Here is a 20,577-nt window from a genome sequence, read left to right on the forward strand (position 1 = left end):
GTGTGAAAGCACATTGTTTTCTGGCGGGTCATTGACTCCAGCTGTGAACTTTACTTCATATTTGTATGCAGCAAATCTTCAAACCAGTGTCTTGGTGAAGAATTAAAATTTTATGGAAAGACAAGTGAATTATTAAACCCTAAATTATCAATATCTAGCTTGGCATATGGTATCCTTTCACTATGGCACTAAACCAGCGGTGAATGTGATTTAGGTTTGCAAACATATAACTTAGCATGACATGATTATTCACTGTAACGGGTTCTAAAAGCATGTTTTTTTTTTCTTATTGTGTGAAAAATTCACCCGTACATAGTTCATATTTGAAACTTTTTTTGACCTTGTAATCAAAATGACGTAACTGGATGTATTCTCTCGTGATGCATAAACATCACGACACAGTAGAAACAGAACAAATGTGCAGAAGAAAAGATCTCCCACTACTTGTTTCAATATATATATATATCATCAACTTTTTTTATCATATAAGACGCACAAACTACGATGGAAAGACATTTACCAAATAAATCCTTTGATGCACAATAATTTCTCTCTCTCTTTTATGATAGTTGACCCAGCTGGCATTAACTGGTGACCCCACGATCCGCTGGGGTGATAAATCTTACAATCTCATCTGCTTCTCTAATGGGACCTTCGCTTCTAACTGTGATGTAAATACAATCATTGATTATGGCAGCATTTTATGTATATTTTTACATACACTATTGTTCAAAAGTGAGCATAAGAGACTTTCAAAAATTGTTTAAAAAATCTTGCTGACCCTAAAAAGTGGTGTATTTTGATTAATAAGATCAGAAAACACTTATGTTTTAAAGCCTTAATGTTACCAATAATAAGATTATTGCAGTCCATGACTATGTTTATCACATCTATGATATAAATACAAATTTGAATACTAATCACATATTTTTGTCATCATTGTGTTTGTATTTGTTTTGTTTATATATATATTTGTTAAATATATATATATATATATATATCATCAACTTTTTTTATCATATAAGACACACAAACTACGATGGAAAGACATTTACCAAATAAATCCTTTGATGCACAATAAAAAATAAAAAATAACTGAAATTTAGAACGATCTACAGTCTATTTTCCGGTCTAGTCTCAACGTAGAATATGAAATAATGAGCTTCATGAAAAATGAAAACTTTATTCACATTTTTTTTTACACATGTGCTTGGAAAACAATGTCATAACAGGAAAAAATAAAACAGTCTCATGTTAGTCTCAACACACATAAATCTATAAGGCACTCAATCTTAATAATAGAAACTCTTTGGTTATCTTGTCACATGAAGAACAACAGCTGTCTTCACTAATCCAGGCATTGTTTTTGAAAATACATATGATTTATGTTATGTACTGTATATGCAAGTTACCGTACATCATTATGTAAAAACAATCAACTTTTTAAAGTTCTGCAACAGTTTTTGTTGCATAAACTGTGCATACAGTGTGTGACCAGTAAATGAGAGGAGTGCTTGGTAGGGTTAACACATTTTTTTTTTTTTTAATACAATTAAATCAGCATCAAGAAAGTGCTGAGTTGGATAAATGTTATTGCCTAAAACTGAAAAGTGCAACAAGACAAGGCACTGACAGTTACAAAAAAACCACATCCTTATTATGTCCTGGCTTCCTGTAGTATATTGAAATGCTACTTAGATGAATTCAACAAATCAAATACAGGCCTGCAACCACAGGAGAGCGATTATAAGGAATGTTTTCTAGAATCTGCCTTTTCGGCTCCAGCTGCATGTACACCGCTGCCCTGTTCTTGCCCATCAGTGACCCATCTGAGAGGTGACAAGGGTGTAGTACGCCCCCTTCTGGTGGAGGAGCTGTTGATGTGTCCCATGCTCCACCACAACCCCATTTTGAACCACAGCTATTCGGTCTGCGTTCTGGATAGTGGACAGCCGGTGGGCTACAATGATGCATGTGCGACCCTCACGCGCCTTATCCAGAGCATCCTGCACTATCTACTCACATGACAGAGAGAGCCACAAAGGGAAGCAAGCAAGAGCATTATCTTCAGTATTTTTAAGCAGGTGTGAATCTAAATGTTTCTGTAAATACAGGAACAGATTGAATACTGCCTGTATGAACAGGTTGACCAAAGTCCATTCAATTATCAAATTCATGGTTATATTTATAAGCACAGCAATACATACACTCTAAAGAATGAACCATGATCATACCTTCTCACTCTCGGTGTCCAGAGCAGATGTGGCTTCATCCAGCAGCAAGACTTTGGGGTTTCGGAGGATGGCCCTCGCTATAGCAATACGCTGCTTCTGCCCTCCTGACAGCTGCGTACCCTTGTCACCTGCCTGCGTCTGGTATTTCTGCAACCAAAAACAAACAAATAAAAAAACACACAATGAGATCTAGTTTATGACTGTAGATTTAAAAGACTCATAGTTGGTTATAAGATTAGGACATTTAGAGAGTTCATTGCTTTTCCAATATCTGATATCTGCATTAAGGGATTTATCTGGTAAATGTTTTTAAATTGTAGATTGTGTGTATGTTTTCTTATAGGATGAAAATTTTTTTTAGAATGCACATCTTGCTGTTTTCATTCAGCGGGTGTTATATCCCAAAATGTGCATAAAAGTAGGTGGATGGAAACAGCTAATTGTTCAAAAGTTAGGGATCAGCATAATTTATTTTTATATATTATTCATTTATTTGATCAAAAATACAGAAAACATGTATATTGTTGAAATATTACTACAATTTAAAACATATTTTTTTTATATTTTAATATATTCTAAAACCTAATTCCTGCGATGGCAAAGCTGAATTTAGGCCAACTATGGCACATATGTCTCAGTTCTGGCAGCAGCATATAGGCCGTATCCTTGATGTGTAAACCGACCTAAAACCGGCTTGATGTGTGTGGGCCAAATATGGCCCATATGACCTTTGATGCTGCCAGAACTGTGCCATATGTGCCATATTTGGCTCAGATGAGGCCCGGATATAGTGGGCATTGCCACACACACTCAGGTTGAGTCATCGCTGTCATTCTATGTGGTGGGCCCACATGGATTTGTCGAATCCATGATACATTTTTTTCACAGGATTCTTTGATTATTGAAGTTAAAAAGAAATATATATATATATATATATATATATTCTACTACTTTTGATCAATTTAATGCATTCTTGCTGAATAAAAAAATGAATAGCCTACCCCAAACGTTTGAAGGGAAGTATTTTTTTTTTTTTTTTTTTGTCTGTTATGATAGTCACTGTGTCAGATTACGCGATTTTGGCTCCTAAAATCTTGTCGTGTCGTGGACAAGACACGTTAGTAGGCTACTTCCTGACCAGTCATCGCATGCCGTCTTTAACGGCGCTCGTGATGTCATCGAGAAGGCGAAACTCGTAGCGAGTGACTTCCGGGATTGCTCGGCATTGCCTTTTCAGCGTGAGAAATACACGGTGTGGCGTGTGAGTTTGTGAACTGGTTGAATCGCGTGTGTCTCACGGCCATTGCGTGAGACTTGAGAACCCTGCTAGAAGAGGACGTGGGCTGTCAATCCTCCATAGAGAACTTGAGGTAAAATATTGTTTTCTTATATTTTTACTTCTAGTTTTAACGTTAGCACTATCGTCTCTCGTCTCTCTTTCGTTTTGTCTTTTTTGAAAGTTTGTATACGAAAAGCTTGTGCTCCTATTGGTCAACCTCATACATGTGACGGAAGCGTCGTGGACGACCGTTAAAAAAATTAAACATGCTAGTCTTTTTGTCGTGATGTCGTGAAGCATCGCAGACGCGACGTAGGTTGTCGCCCACTATGGACACACTATACGAGATGATACGATCGAATCTTGCGTCCCGACGCCCGTTGTCGTTTACGAATCCCCACGACACCCACATAGGGTGGCCATTTCCATAACACTGAAAAGGGGGGGTGGTTTTAAACCCAATACATATTCATATTTCATATAATATTCATATTCCCATTCATAAAATCAACGTTTGGGGGGTTTGCGTCGTGCGCGTGCTGCATATATTACCTATCTGCCGTTGTGCGCGTGCTGCATCTAATTCTATTATATATATATATATATATATATATATATATATATATATATATATATATATATATATATATATATATATATTATTAACTGTTGGCAAACTAAGATTGTTTGTAGAATTTGTCATTCTTATTTTTACCTGGGTTCGCTTTCCCATACTGTTTCCTTGTGTAAGCAGTTGGAACATTTATTAAACATGTAGAATTCCAGAGCATTACATATAGTATTATATATTCAGACGTTTGTGATATATAAAAAAATAAAACATAAGATTATCTTTTTTAAATTAGATTGAACACGGAGCAGTTTTTTCCTGTGAGTGAGACTGGAAAACCCGTAGTGGATTAGAGTGGAGTGATAACAGAACACTAAGACTAGAGTGCAGAGAGGAACGGGCTTTTGCTCCAGTCCTGGCTTTGCGTCCGTGCTGTTAGGAGCTAAGCTCTAGATTAGTGTATTTTTTTAACTAATTTGCAGTAAAACTAGTCGATCACGAGTGGCTCATCAGGTAGATCTATAGATAAACTCATCTTTCAGGGATTTGACCGGCCGGATTCACACTTCAGCATGAGAAATCGGGGGTGTGGTGTGAGAGCTTGAGAATTGGCTCAATTTTGCGTGAAACTCACGCTCAAATTCAATGCGTGAGAGTTGGCAACCCTGCAATCATGTGTTTGACTAGAGATCTACGCCATTAGACGCTATGCTGCTGCTGCGTCTCAATAAAGATTCTAGAGCGGTTTTTTTTTTTTGGCCGATTCAGATCAACTCCAAAAAGGAGGACAAATGAGTGTCCGGCTTGAGGCTGCGCCGGACGCCGGACACGGAGCTTAAAATCCGGACTGTCTGGCCAAAATCCGGACGTATGGCCACCCTAACCCTACGTCAAACGGATTGTGCCAAAATCGGGCTAAAATCGTGTAATCTGAACCAGTGACTTATGTGTGTTTTTTGTACCTGTGGCAGCCCCTCTATGAAGGAGTGTATGTTAGCAGCCTTAGCGGCCTGTTCGATCTCCTCGTGGCTGACTTTTCTGTTGTTGTCTCCGTATGAGATGTTTTCTGCCAGGCTGCAGTCAAACAGCACAGGCTCCTGGGAAACAATGCCAATTTGAGAGCGCAGCCAGTGGATGTTCAGCTGCTTGGTGTCATTTTCATCCAGCATCTGTAAACAAAGGGTAACTGTAATTAGTTTGGGCAAGTAAATATGATTTATTACTGTTATAATACATTTTTTAGACTTGATTGTATCATTGGATTTGTTACAATCTATCATGCTTTTTGACTTAATGGTCTATTTATTTTGCTATAATATTTATTTGATCTTTTTTCTTAAAAATGTAGTTATGTTCACATTTATGATAAAAATGCAGGGTGGTCACATTTGTTTTTGATCGATTGGATCACAAAAACTTAGGACCCGTTCACACTTTTAAGCGCTGTTCACTTGTGATTGAATCACCTGAAAGATTGTTAATGGCATGTAAACAGGTCTGTGTTATATGACAGTCATAAGACCTGAAGTATGCAGGTGAAAGAGAACCATCCTTTGATGCGCATGTCTGGGTTTCCTTTTTCTGTCCTGCCTATTGGTAATAAGTTACCTTATCATTGACCTTGAGAGAGGTAATATGATTTTGACTTTTGTGTATTTAGTGTGAGTGTACTGTATAACAGTGTATGTGCATGAGTGGCATTTCGATGAGCTGGATCAGTGATTAGAGACCGTAAAGCTACATGTCAATTGAGGTAGCTGGGAAAAGAGTGGCCTTTGAGTTGCTTGTCCATCTGTGTTTTCACCTACCACTTTGCCTTGCTGAGGGTCATAAAATCTCTCCAGTAGCTGGATGGTGGTGCTCTTGCCACAGCCACTGCTGCCCACCAGGGCGAGAGTTTGCCCCTTCTTCACCCGGAGCCTGAGCCCCTGTAGCACTGGTACATCTGGCCGGGCTGGGTAGTTAAAATGCACATCTTCAAAACCCACATTTCCGTCAAATGTATCCTGCAAAAATCACAGGAAACAGCCACATCAGTGCACACGTGTTTATAACATTCACTTGACATGACACAGCATATTTATGGTGGGCAGAGTCCAGCTCTGTCTGAGTGCTTATCAGATTAGGATGGAGCTGCAGAACCGATAAATGATTCATTTTCAGGACTGATGCCTGGGACAGTTAATCATGACAGGCTTCTGGGAACTCTGAGATCTTGCCTAGAGATAACACTCACTTTAAAACATTTTTTTATCTATTGTTGGGAATACTGTATATCCTGGTGATCATATGTAAGTACGAAAGGAATACCGGCTTGTCTCCATTCTCTGAGGCGTTGTCAATGGCTGGGACTCTGTCGATGAGCATCAGTATATGAGAAGCAGACATCTTGGCCTTGGCGTAGTTTGGAGTGAAGGTGTTTGCCTCTCCAACAGCCATTGCTCCATACACAATAGCGGAGATCACACTGAGAGACAGAAACAGATATATTACCCATGGTTATTATCATTAAAGTAAACAATTTAAAAAACATTTTTCGAAACAAAATGAATGTGAACTGAAATAAAATAAAAAATATTTTATTTCAGCTATTTGCCAAGACAACATTTTCTTTTAGTTTTAACTTGAAGTACAAAATAACTAAAACAACAACAACAAAACGACTAAAACATCCAGGATTTGGACAGTGAAACTGAAACACTGGTCAATATAGTGTTGGAGGTTTCACGCATCAGAAATGTACTCAGAGCAGAGAGTGAAAGTTGAATTAGCAGAATGTGTCTGTACAGAAATACTGAACTCCACAAAACATAATGGGAGACATCAGTGTTCAAAAGAGGACACATTTTTTGTGTGTGCCTCACTGGCTCATCTGTGACCAGGAGAGCAAGTCTTTGTGGTGTATCCAAGGTAGTGACTGTCGACTTCAGAGGAAGCTGTCTAAAAAAGGATGTCCAGGTACTAACCAGGATTGTATCCAAAAAAAAAAAAAAAAACATAAAACCACTGCTGCCCAACTCACTTAAAGATTAAATGTGCACCTTGACTCTCCTGTTTCCACCAAAGCTGTTTGTCGGGAGCCAATATTCATGGTCGGGCTGCTATAGCCAAACCTTTGGTCACTCATGCCAATGTGAAATGTCAGTTTCATTAGTGCCAACAGTGCAAATCCTTATGTGTAGAATCTGTAGAAGCCCCAAAGCGGTTGCTGCCCAGTGTAGCTGACACTGGAAGGTCAGGTGTGGGTTATGATATTTTTGTGATTTCATAGTTTAAATGTGTATTTCTGTATTGTGATAATTTCATAATTTGGTAGCCATTTGTGTTTTATTATTATTCAGTTGTTTAAGTTGAGTGTCATGTGACCCTGTGCTGATTATTTCACCTGGACGTGTTGGCGTCAATGGAAAGGTGAGATGTGAAACTCCAAAACCCATGTTAGTGCTCCTGACTTAATCTACTGTTGGTTACCAGGCGAATACAGTAAAAGTTTTAATATTTTGTATATTATGTTGGTTTTGTGTTTGTAGTGGTGTTGTGTGTAAAATTATGGTTTGGTTTTCTTTTGTGTCTAGAATAAATAAAAATGGACATCAGTAGCTTCGGAAGCGTGGACTGTTTTGTAGTGAAGCACGGTGGTGGCTCAGTAGATCAGAGATGGATTAAGCTTCATGCAATATCATGGCATTCCCTATATACTGTGCTTAATGCCCACATCACTGCCAAGGAGTACCGAACCATTCTGGAGGACCATGTGCAGGGTCGGACTGGCCATCTGGAGCACCGGGACTTTTCCCGGTGGGCCGCTGGCCAATGTGGGCCGGCCCGGTACAAATATCAAGTATCAAAAATATATATAAAACAATGACGGAAATCATAATATTACATTTCTTCTCAAAACAAATGGCTAAGGGAATCGATCGCGCGGCCGACAAGGAGTGCGTTTCGTGTCAGTGAATGTGACTGTCTCTCCCTGTTAATTTGTTTGGTCTGCTCCGTTGCGTATCTTGAAACATGCCCCCTTTCACGTCCTGGAAAAACACAACACAGACAGCCGCGGCGCGCAGATGAAAGCCAACTCCCTTGCGTCGTCACCTGTGTCGCGGGAAAAAAAGCTCCATTTGAACACCGAGAGAACTACAGCCAACTGTTAGCTAGAGGTAGATGCTGTGAAATCTATGTGTGAAATGCTTCAAATTAACAGATTATACATTTGGCGCCAAGAGTAGCTGTTCAGCAGGTTCTGAACATGGTTCTGATGGCGAAAGTTAGCTCCCCGACTAGCGTTGTGTTATTTAAAATAAATGTTTAAATAGCATATAGCTTTGTATTGTGTTATATTTTTATGCTATAAGTGGTGTTAAAAATATTCTGCACATTAATGAGCCCATTTGTTATGATGTGGGATGTGGTGGTACGGTGGCCGTGAAAGCTCAATGCGTTGCAACTGAACAATGTGTAATTAGACCAAAGGTTTATTTTGTGCCGGAGTTCTCCTTTAAATTTATCAAGCGACGAGAATACTTTTTGTGCGAAAAACAAACAAAAATAACGACTTTATTCAACTATTAATTTCCTTCTCTGTGGGCCTCGAGTTAGTTCACGTAGTGCAACTGTGCTTCTGGTTGTATGTCACATGCATCACACACATGACCAGTGTTGGCCAATAGTGAGCCTACGTGTGACGTACAAAGAAGCGCTGCGCAGTTACACTACGTGAACTAACTCGAGGCCCACAGAAGCCTATGGAGGAGTGATCCAGATCTCAGATTTAATCAAAAAATCGTAGTGTCTTAGCAAAAGTCTTATAGGGTTAGAACAACATGAGGGTGAGTAATTACTGACAGAATAGTCATTTTTGGGTCAACTAACCCTTTAATAACTGATTGATTAAATAGCATTGTTTAGCCATAGCAGACAATTCTAAGTTTCAATTATCTCTCTGATTGAAAGCCCTCTTTTTAGATAACATGAGTCTTCTTGAATCTTCTATCTGCAAATGTAATGGATCACTAGCCTCATCTGTATGTTGTCTTAGAGACCATCTACATTCATGGCACATCTGTTTTTTTTTGTTTTTGTTTTTGTAATTTTCCTTCTATAATCATTAACTGACACTGTAGAAACCAGCAGACTTTGGACCTTCAAGTCCACTCCCACCAGACAACTGACTTCAGTTTGTTTTATCTTGAGTGTGGAAATATTGGCCATGTGTCTCTACTACCTGATCTCACTCACATTTGAAGTACATGTAACAGACAAACAATACTACTCTGGATCATGTTGCTGTGAGTGGGTCTAATAAGCCACTTACAGGAAGACGCCCTCGAAGGTCATCAGCTTCTGTTCAATGAGCCAGGAGCCGAACTTGAAACAGCCAGCATAGGCAAAATAGATCATCGCTTGAGAGAAAGAGAACGTCAGGCCGAAAACATGTGCTTTTTTCTTAGCGTTTCTAGGGAAATCAGACAAACATTGATTATCTCACAAGCTCATTTTGAATCCTAACAGATATAACATTTACAGAATTATTATTAGTCACTTTGGACATACTTGTAGGGCACAACTAGGTTCTCCTCATACAGACGCTCAAACTTGCTTTCCCTGGTCAACGAAACCACAGTGCGGATATTTTCAATGGCTTCTGTTGCAATCTAAATGGGAAAAATACATCGTGGACAACATAGACTAGTGAAATAAAACAGTTGATTTAAGTTGAGCCACATTGAAGTATATGCATCAAATGTTCACCTTCCCAGCATGCTCAAGCTCTTTCTTGTCTTTTTGAGCATGTCCTGCCAGTAACTTCATCTGGATGGCTCCAGCCACAGCCATGATTGGCACAATGGAGAGAATGAGGAGGGTCAACTGCCAGCCGTACACAAATGAGATGATAATGGCGGTGCCCAGGTTGGCCACATTCTGTGCCAGTGTTGCCATTCTCACTCCAGTTGCCTGTGGGAAATGAAGTCATGGTGCCGTTTGAGATGAGCTAATGTGTTAAATGGGTACCATTTTGAATTTATAGAAAAGAAAACATTTAATTTACATTTTAACTTAATTTTACTCAATGACTAATATTTTAAAAATTTACAATTGTTGACATGTTGCTAAAGCACACCAAACAGAAATTGAGTTGAGCTTATTTTCACAAAAATACAGTAAAAGAGTAAGTAAACAGAGAATATCATCAATAGTTATGAACTTCTTTGTTACTGAGCATGGGTATCAATTTAGGAGATTGACACAAAGTTCTATGTAGGACTGTGTGTTACTCTTTGTAGATAGAGTAAGACTTACGCCCTGCACTTGAGCTGTATCTGCAGCCAGCCTGGTGGTCAGCGCACCCACACTGTTCTTAGTGTCATCATACCAGCTCAGGTCCTAAAATACACAGACAGATATTGTCCTACTCTCCATCAACTGACATTCATGAATACGTTCTTTGGGGTTGACCTTCTGATGACTGGTCTATGTCAATTATCATCTCACCTGTCTCATCATGGCATTGAAAGCTTTAAACCTCAGTCGCATGGTCAGAATCTCACCAGCTTTCCCAAAAGTGTAACCCTAAAAGAAATTAAGAAATATTAGAAACATCTTAGGAAATATTTTCATATATGGGCGGGGGATTTTTGAAAATGAGACGTTCACGAGTTTACACCAAAGATCCAGGCAAGAAAAGATTAAACTCTTAATTACTTGCAAAATAATTGCCTACAACATTGAAATCTGTCAGTTTAATGCAGTGCTGACGAGAAACTTATTTTTAGTACATTTAAATTGACCTTTTCTAATCATTTCTGTTCTTTTTACTTTTTTATTTCTTCAAAAGTTAAATGTGTTTGACTATTCAGCATTTTTTCAAATCTTTAGCATTGGTAGTTTGAAGAAGCAAATAATTGACAGCTAGCTATGTCTTCTATTCATTGGTGTAGACAAAGTGGTATTTCACAACAGTCATAAGCTTTTAGATAAGAAAGACCACAATAACATTTTACCTTCTTCATCTCTGACTTTTGAACTGAATAATAAGATGGCACCCAATAAATTTATTATATAGGGTGTCTTAGGCTAGTTCTAGAATTTTCATTTAGTGTGAAAGTTTGTTAAAGTTCATTGTGTGTATTCAAATATAAATGTAACAAAACAAACCTGTAAGAACAGAGTGAAAAAGGACAGAACCCCAATGGCAGCAAACAGCAGAGAGTAGAGTTCAGTCCTCTGCCTTATAACATTCTGATCTATCTCAGCAAACACCTATGGAAAGAGGAAAGAAAGAATATTTGTGTTCCATAAATGTATGAGGAGAAATGTCTCAATATTGTTAATGATAATTATTAAGATATAATTTTCTTGTACAACATACAGCAATGATTTTAGAGAAAATAACAGCAAAAGCGGGCTGCATGCCTCCGTTGATGGTGGCACATAAAACTCCAACCACCATGTACGGCCATTCCGGTTTATTCAGTTTCAGAACTGTCAGGAAGGAGATGTTTGGAAGCTTTTCCTAAAGAGAAGTAAAATACAAAATGCCAAAAAAAAATTAAATGAAAAAAAAGTATGTAAAATAATTACAATCAAATAAAATGAATGATTTTAATTGAATCTTGAATCTTCCTCTTAAAAAAAGAAAGACATTTTCTTTTTAAATTTATGAAGATGACACTCACAGCAAAATAATGTTACCAGGCAGAGAGATTGTGGTTTGATTTGAATTGGTGGTATAAAAATAAAGCTATTAAAAGAGATAAATCTAGGCAATTATAGCCTCAGTTTCTTACGTCCTCTATCTGTTTCTCTTCATTCTCTTGATCTTTTTCTGAGCCACTTTTGGATTTCTGTCTGAAGAGTGTTCGTTCATTTAGAGAGGTGACTGAAGGACTCTTCTCATCCATAGTCAACTCTTCTTTGTCCTCCTCTGTGTCCTCTGTGCCTTTAAACATCTGTGATGTAAAAAACAGGAACTCAAATTGGACCCCATTTACATTCTGAACACATTTTCCCTGTGTTCTCATGCATCAGTTTGTTATCGGAACAGAAGATCAAGTTATGACATTTTGCCTAAAAAATTACTTTTTTGCCTAATTACAGACTCAATGTAGTTTTAATGTTTAAAATAGCAAAGGCAAAAAAGTGTTTGTTAAAACTAAAGTATTTGTATTTATTCAAGACATTGTGATGTCTGTTTCAAAAACTGGCCACTGAGATGAACCTGTCTTGCAAAGTGCACAGTGCCTGAAAACATAACATTTCTGGACTTCTGGAAATAAAAGACATACATAAACAAATAATGAATGCGAAAAATAAATAAATACACATTTCAGTTCTTAACAAAGAAGTTCACCCTCTGCAGCAGCTCAGGCGACAACCGTACTTGATATAAATTTGTGGTCTTTTGTCAATTCCGGATAAAATGATGTCCATTCCAGATAACGTTTCGGCATGTTAAAGTTATAATATTTCATTTGTTTGACCAGAGATATTACGGCATTAGACACTATGATGCTGCGTCCAGTGGTGTAATGGTGCCTGGAGAAGTGGCTATACTCTTAATTTATGCCCCCAATATTTTTTAAGCGTCCCAGCAAAGGATGAACGCTCTGTGTTATAAACAGTGACAGTAAGACTACTAGTCTTGCATTAGTATTAAATATGCAAGACTAGAAAATAGAATATACTGAATAAAATAGAACATATAGAATCACTAGCATTCTTGCATGTCAGGGCCATACATAAGGTTTTCTAAATACCCAGGTCCCATAAATGATATTTCTAGGGGGGGTTGGGGTCATATATTTAATAGGGTGCTTTTGTTGTTAAATTGAGCTTAAAATTTCCACTTCTTTGATCAAACTGATTATTTTTGTCATTCCTTTAAATCGTCTATCAAAAAACAGCCATATATTTTAACTACTTGCATCTTATCTTGCACTGTATGATCGTTAACTGAAGTGAAGCGTCGCGTTGGGATTAGCGCTCGGCTTGCGCTTCTGTGAACAAAAATCCTGCATGCTTTGATTGGTCTCAAACATTTTGACATTGACGAGCGGGTGTTTGAGTGCTGAAGAAGATCAGCTGAGTGATCAGTTATCGTTGCGATGGGAGAATCATTGCAGCAACAAATTAGAGCTAATATTAGGGGTCCGACCCTGACTAGGTGTTTTTTATTCACGAGATTGGATTAGCAACTTAATGATGCGTATCAGAGGGGATACGCAATGCCGACTGAAAAAGCCGTGCACCTGCATGCACCATGCACTACACCACTGGCTGCATCCCAATAAAGATACAAGAGCGGATTTTTTTTTTTGGTCGATTCAGCGCAACTCCAAAAAGTACGACAAATGAGTGGCAACGGGCTTCAGCTCCAAATGGAGCTCAAGTGTGTACATGTGTTGTACTATGGGTTTCTAACCTGCATATTAACAAGAGTATGGTAGATTCCCTTTCTCTCCATCAGTTCGTCATGTGTGCCCAGTTCTGCTATTTCACCATCCTGGAATCCAGCGATGACATCAGCGTTCCGAATAGTAGACAGCCGGTGAGCCACTATAATGGTGGTTCTGCCCAGCCTCACCTTTTCAGATGTAAAAAAAAAATTATATATATATATACACAAATTTTCTGTGTATTTCCAGACTTTTCTGGACTGCTATATTTTTTTATTACCTTATCTAACGCTGCTTGCACGATGGTCTCACTCTCGGCATCCAGAGCAGACGTAGCCTCATCAAGAAGGAGGATTTTTGGATTGCGCACAAGTGCTCTTGCAATAGCAATACGCTGCTTTTGTCCACCACTCATCTGGGTGCCCCGGTCTCCAACCAGCGTCTCAAATTTCTGAAAATGACCAGAGATATTGGTCAGAGCATACTTGATCAATCTTTGTTATCAGAATATAATTATTTTGCAAGTTCTTATCCTACATCAGGGAGCTTTATGATGAAGTCGTAGGCATTGGCTTCCCGTGCAGCCTGCTCAATCTCCTCTTGGGTGACATCTTGGCGACCATAGCGGATGTTTTCTGAGATGGTGGTGGCAAACAGCACTGGCTCCTGACTGACTACACCAATCAGTTCTCTCAGACTTCGAACGTTCAGAGAGCGAATATCATGACCATCAATGGTCACCTGATGAGTTAGAGGAAAAGAAAAAAGTTTGGACGAAGGACATGAAGTTTAAATAGTTCATACCTCTCTGGCTCTCTTTCTACTTACCGTTCCTTCTTGTGGGTCATAGAAGCGTTGTAGCAGCTGGACTGTTGTGCTTTTCCCACACCCGCTGCTGCCCACCAAAGCAATGGTCTGTCCACTTATGACTTTAAGATTTATTCCATTCAGGACCTACACAGACAAAAGAGATCCATAGCAGGTCATTTAATTCCTTCAAGTTATTTTGTTAGTTGTTATTATTTGTATCATTTAGCTATTATTATTATTATTAATAATTTGATGTTCCTACTTTAACATCCTGTCGTGACGGATATCTGAAGTGAACGTTTTTGAACTCTATGTTTCCTTGCACAGCATTAAGTTTGTAACCTTCCTCCGAGAAACTGTTAATGTTGGGTTCCTGTTGGTGGAAAAAAAAAAAAAAAAAAAGGATTGTGAGATTTAAAATACAAATTCCAGTAAGGGATAGAGGTAAATTCACAATCAAACCTCATTCAGACTGACATCAATAACAGACTAATTGCTATACACAAGAGAAAAATGATTCCCCGTGGTCTTCTATTCATTGCATCTCAGCAGGGAACCACCTCTGATCCTGAGACCTGACCATATAACATGCTGCTAAAACAATGAGGGGAAGTTATGCAACTTGGTTCTGGAATATTTGTGCGTACATTTTTGTCTCTAGATTTTATCTCAAAGCGGTTGTCTGCTTACCGTGTGTGTGGTGTTTGTTTAAACTTGACTATCTTAGTCTAAATAAAAGACAAGTTTAGTGCCGTGTGTATGCATTTTGATTGTCCAGGCTTTTCCTTTTTGGAAAAATGGACAGGAGTTAAATATAAAACAGTTCTGATGTTCTGTCATGTTCAAATGTCCAAAATACTAAAGTGAGCTAAATGAGCGGCACTTTCTGAAGGAGAAAGGAGATGTACATTTGTACATTTCAACATGTTAGGATGATTTCATAAGGATGATACGACAATAATGGCCATTGAAAATTCAGCTTTGCCATAAAAGTAATAAATTACATTTTTAAGAAAAAAAGAAAACAGTTATTTTAACTTATAATAATATTTTACAGTATTACTGCGTGGCAAGTCCGAGAGACGCGAGAGAACGGTGCGAGGCCGGTGGCGTGAGTGGTAATGAGTTTGACTTCTTTCAAAAACACTATGAAAATCTTACCGACCACAAACTTTTTAACAGTAACATATGTACAAAAGTATTTGTGTACTAAATGGCCTCAGATATGAATGTGACTCATGAAAATGGGAGTTCCATTTATACTTATACCATCTTATTAATTAGTTAAATTCTTGACCTCAAGCCTTTTAAAAGACATGGATGGATATATGGTGTTATGGCAATTACTGTAGGAGAATTCAATCTGAACAAGACATGAAATGATGACATGAAAGAGTTCAGAAGTTATAAAAATGCAGTGCTATTTCTTTTTAAAAGGGGAAGTGTTAGGTTTAGATGGGAGGAACATTTTTTTTACTCCTTAATGCAGAGAATAAAATATGAATATCCTGTCTAACGCCTCAGGTAGCAATTATATTATGGAACTGCATTAAGGACAATTGTTTTTTCCCCAACATTATGAATTATAATATCCTGAAAGAATTTATGATTAGCTAACAATGAGTTCACTCACGTGATCAATGATCTGGAAAACTTTGTGGGCGGCCCCTCTTGCACTAGAGAAGGACTGGATGTTAGGAGACGTTTGACCGATGCCGAAAGCTCCAATTAAGACGGAGAAGAAAACCTGAAATAGAGGAACAGAAAATGCACATATGAAACAGACTCATGCATACGTTTAACAATCTGCTTTAAGTTCCCATCAAGAAAAAATAACCACTTGCTGTTTACGTAATCATTTTTTTTTTCTTTTTCCTACAATATTTGACATATGACCGAATTCTGGACCAATGTGACTGTGGGACTTAAATACTGTAGAAGACCAAAGATTTTCTGAAGTATTGTGTTTACATAACTTTGCTGCGACTCACCGTTAAAAGTATACCGACATCATACTCTCCAGCCAGGATAAGAGTGCTGCCATACCAAAAGGCCAATGCATAGGACATATAGATCATGAAGAATGTGAAGCCCATAGCAATGTTCACAGTGATGGCCTTCCTTATTCCAACGTTCTTGGCATCCTCTAAGTTTTTGTGATACCTTTGAAAAACAAATAACAATGCATATATTTATAATCCGGATGCAAAAAAACGAATGATGATCACACTGAAAAGAAAATTCCCCACCATCATCCCCATCATTTTTTTCCTGTTCATGTTCTGGGACAACAATAGACTGAAACTTTTAGGACCAAACCATAAAGTGCCCAAACCGGTTTGGCAGGTGAGCTGGTTTAGGTTAAATTTAAAATGTTTTAGGATACATGAGAGTTCATGTTTTATTATCACTGAGACAAATTGACATTCAAACATTTCTAAACAGGATGATTTTCAAAAACACCTCATTATCTCTTTCTTCTGTCCACCAAAAGCAAAGACAGTTCTGATGGCTGACAGTACTTCCTCAGCCACTGCTCCAGCCTTGGCATAGGCCGTCTGCTCCTTCGAAGTGAATGATGTCATCACCTAATGAGACAGGGATAAATTGCTGTTTTTTTTATTGATTTAAAATAATATTACTTCAAACCATTTTATTTTTGCTCATCAACTTTATCTCTTGACAATCACATACTTCCATGACATACCAGTAATTTGTAAGCCATACATTTTGTTTTGTGTGTGTATATATATATATATATATTTATATATATATATATATATATATATATATATATATATATATATACACACACACCACAAACATACAACTATTATAATGTTTTTTGATAGATGTCTCTTTTGCTCACTAAGGCTGCATTTATTGGATCAAAAATACAGTAAAAAAAGTAAGATTGTGAAATAATATTAGAATTTTAAATAACTATTTTAACATAATTTAATCTCTCTCTCTCTATATATATATCCTTGATTGAACAAAATTAATTAAGCTATAGCTAGAAAAGTACTATAATAAATGTAATTCAACATGAGTCATTGTGATTGTGTTGAGGGGCACCATGTGGGTCTCTATAATTCTTATCATCCAACCTTCGCGATGATAGCGGCTGAGATCCCGAGTAAAGGGCTAACAGCGAGGATGACGAGGGTTAATTTCCAGCCTTTGACAAAGCCAATGATGATGCCAGCGAAAAAGGTGGTGAGATTCTGAAGCAGCATCCCAAGCTTATCTCCAATGCCTTCATTTATTTTGTAAACATCACTGGAGAGGAAAAAAGAAGAGTGGTATATTTATATGCCATTGTTTGTGTAATATCTAGGTAAATGACTGCAATTGCATGTCATACTCTGTGAGGCGAGTGTTGAGCTGTCCTGTCTCATTGACGTCAAACCAGCCGATCTCTTGTTTCATGATAGAGTGGAAGAACGTCTTTCTAAGTTTCTTCACCTGACGTCCTGCTGCAAGAGTCCAAAAGGCCACCTGCATATATGCTGCCACCAAGACTACAAATCCCATGATGCTGTAGTATATAGCATGCCTGAGAAGGAGAAACACGACTATCAGACACTTAGAAAGACTTTTAAATTAATTTACTTAAAACGTGAAATATGAAGGAAATGGCAGAGTTCCAATACAAAGCACATTGGTCTTACCTTGTCATCTGCTCCCCCAAAGTCTCATTACTGGTCTGTGGGAGGGTGAAGTCTAGAGATTAAAAGACCACATGTTGTTTAAAAAGTCACAGATTCCCTGTGTAAAAACAGTCCAGTGATGAGGCATACAAAATATACACTCACTGGGTGGAAGGGTGGTGTTCTTTAAATTCTCTAATATTGTATCGTCCACAAAGCTGTTTGTCATGTCTCCAAATACAATAACCATGAGAGGAAGTACTGCTCCATTGGCCATAGACATGACTGTGCCAAGCAGCATTAGAAAAATATCGACACCATCTGCATAACGGAACTGACAAAGGGACACACTTCATTGAGAAACAAATCATTCTTTAAGTGAAAATTAAATGAAATAACAAAAATTAAACAATTACATAATCACACAAAATTAATTATCCACCACATGCATTTTTAAGGCAGTTCAATTGTATTGTTTGGTTGTGGTTACAGACTCGGTCTTAAGTATTTAAAATGTTTTAGTGTATATGATCATTACATTATTATTATTGATTTCACTAATAATAATAATATATTCCACTCACTATCTTTAATGGTCCCACCATCTCCATCTTTTCTTTCTCCTCTTTTTTTCCATTTTTCCCACTGCTGGGAGAAGAAAAAAAACACAATTTAGTTGAAAAACAAATGAATTAAATTAAATTTGAAATTATCTGCATGTAACTAGTTACTGTTTTTTTTTTTTTTTTTTTTTTTGTCTTTTTTCAGTGACAGTTCTCATTTTTGACTACATAAATGATCCCTCTTTCGTGAGAAGATACTAGCCAGGACATGAGCCAAACCATGAACAAATGTAGCCTATTTGTAAGAATAAATGGCGGGTGAAACATCAACAGATCATCAAGTTAACCTTTATCACACACACACACACACACACACACACACACAAAAAACATTTACCTTACATCTCCATTTTCCTCCTTTTTGCCATTTGACAGATTCAGTTTGGATTTCTTGCCCATTTTATCTCCGATGCTGATAGTCCGGGTAGTGTTAATTGATGGTATGGATGGGGCCGGTGGTTTTGTGCTGTGTTATATAAAAACACACTATAATACACTGCGCAATTAGAGACAATAAAAACTCTGTGGCTTTTTCAATTGACAGATTGAATAGGCTACCTATTAAACCTGGTAGCAATGGCATACACAGATGATTCCCTCCTACCCCATCAACAGCATGACACAAACATTTAGCTTACTTTTTAACTTCAAGGCGTTATAATTGCCTAAGCCATGGGGTCAGAGAAATCCCACATTGAAATATTTTAAATATTCAAAGTTGGGGACCCTTGACGAGCTTAGAAATGAATCGTGTTGCTTTAAATGCTGTCGCTTTAACGTAAATGTCTCAAATACCATAGGAAAAATCATAAAATATATTTGTAATCTTATTGCGATAGTATACGTTATCCACATTGAAAGCTTTCAAACTGTTTGTCATTTTTGTTGAATCCTTTTTATGACCGTTAATAACAGGTAGCCTAATAGTTTAAATGAACGGTATCGTGACCATTTTGTCCCAAAACGACCATGTCCATAGTAATGACAAATACTACGATAAATTCGAGAATATGATGAGCATAATGAAAGATACATACCGCTCAGACGCTGTCGTCCCACCCTACTGTCCCAGCACACTGGTGCTCTGCTGAGGCGCGAGAGCGCAGAGAGGACCTTCTGCCAGAGCGCAGTCGCACGCGCGTTTAAAAAGCCTTGCCCTTCAGTTTATGATGTTACTGCGTGTTTCATCATTTACAACCTGGATGTCCCGCTATGATGCTTTAATGATTGAAATACCACTAAGATGGATATCTGAGATTATCTTTAGAGTTTGGCACGCTACGAATACGCTGTAGGCTACTTGGTCTGCAATTACTACGTTTTTAGTACAGGCACATTTTGTTGTTGTGAGATTCATTTGTTTTATAAACTAAAATATGATATAAAATTACCCTAGCATCAATAGCTTGTTTTAAACACATTTCATGTCTGTACAACCCCCTCCCCCGTATGGGGATTTAGGTCTGTCCCACGTCAGAGGTCTGACCTTCTCAAATTTAATATAGCAAATAAAGTCGTCATTATTTTTACGTGTCGTGATATAGCCTAATTGATATCTAATGAATAATAAATATATCATTTAGGGAGGGGGGGGGGGGGGCATGTTATTATTAACTTATTTAAATGACAAAAACAAAAAAACATTTGTGTCCCAAAGTCGTGTTACCAAATGGTTTTCCTTATTACATAAAATTGCTTTAATTTTATGAATTTGATCTAAATTTTTCTCTGTCCATTTATTGAAAAGAAAAAAACATTTTATGTTGATTTATTTGTATTATTTTTTACATTTTCAAGCCGTTGTTTGAACTGTTTTTTAAATAAATGATATGAGGTTGGCTTTCTAAAGGTTATTGCTGAGATGGGTCATGGGTTCATTTTGGTCACTCAAAGTAAAAAAAAGATGGAAAAATACAAACTAAAACCTATTTACATGGTTAGAAACCGGACTGAAAATGTCTGAGTGGTAATTTCATATCCCTCTCTTGGTCAGATATAAGGAAGTGGGTTAA

The 20,577-nt window shown here is 37.6% G+C and overlaps 1 protein-coding gene across 2 annotated transcripts; it reads right to left on the minus strand.

Moving 5' to 3' along the window:
- Positions 1 to 1,163: 1,163 nt before the first annotated feature.
- On the minus strand, positions 1,164 to 19,754 carry abcb4 (ATP binding cassette subfamily B member 4). 2 transcript variants are annotated; one of them, XM_039679854.2, is made up of 28 exons: positions 19,603 to 19,754; positions 18,903 to 19,031; positions 18,527 to 18,590; positions 18,108 to 18,276; positions 17,964 to 18,015; positions 17,657 to 17,848; positions 17,400 to 17,571; positions 16,753 to 16,877; positions 16,281 to 16,452; positions 15,923 to 16,036; positions 14,552 to 14,662; positions 14,308 to 14,433; positions 14,017 to 14,220; positions 13,760 to 13,930; positions 13,506 to 13,667; positions 11,872 to 12,033; positions 11,454 to 11,597; positions 11,240 to 11,344; positions 10,577 to 10,654; positions 10,385 to 10,468; positions 9,836 to 10,039; positions 9,638 to 9,738; positions 9,399 to 9,539; positions 6,395 to 6,551; positions 5,893 to 6,090; positions 5,047 to 5,253; positions 2,235 to 2,381; positions 1,164 to 2,015 (listed from the first exon to the last, which is right to left on the minus strand). In XM_039679854.2, the coding sequence occupies exons 2-28, from the start codon at positions 18,962 to 18,964 to the stop codon at positions 1,818 to 1,820; spliced, it is 3,822 nt and encodes a 1,273-aa protein (XP_039535788.2). In that variant the 5' UTR covers positions 18,965 to 19,031; positions 19,603 to 19,754; the 3' UTR covers positions 1,164 to 1,817. The 2 variants fall into 2 exon arrangements, with proteins under 2 accessions (XP_039535788.2, XP_039535789.2); XM_039679855.2 differs by having other exon boundaries at positions 18,903 to 19,051; positions 19,603 to 19,736.
- Positions 19,755 to 20,577: the final 823 nt, after the last annotated feature.

This window comes from Pimephales promelas, chromosome 12 (assembly GCF_988280905.1).
Source record: "Pimephales promelas chromosome 12, fPimPro1.hap1.1, whole genome shotgun sequence".
Lineage (NCBI taxonomy): Eukaryota > Metazoa > Chordata > Actinopteri > Cypriniformes > Leuciscidae > Pimephales > Pimephales promelas.

What these genes read in the sequence shown, in the direction of transcription:
- abcb4 (XM_039679854.2), bottom strand. Translation starts at nt 18,964, where the DNA reads ATGGGCAAGAAATCCAAACTGAATCTGTCAAATGGCAAAAAGGAGGAA. An exon ending in CGTCACGACAGGATGTTAAA is followed by an intron (nt 14,434 to 14,551) that starts GTAGGAACATCA and finishes TTGTCTGTGTAG; the next exon opens with GTCCTGAATGGAATAAATCT. An exon ending in ATGACCCACAAGAAGGAACG is followed by an intron (nt 14,221 to 14,307) that starts GTAAGTAGAAAG and finishes CTAACTCATCAG; the next exon opens with GTGACCATTGATGGTCATGA.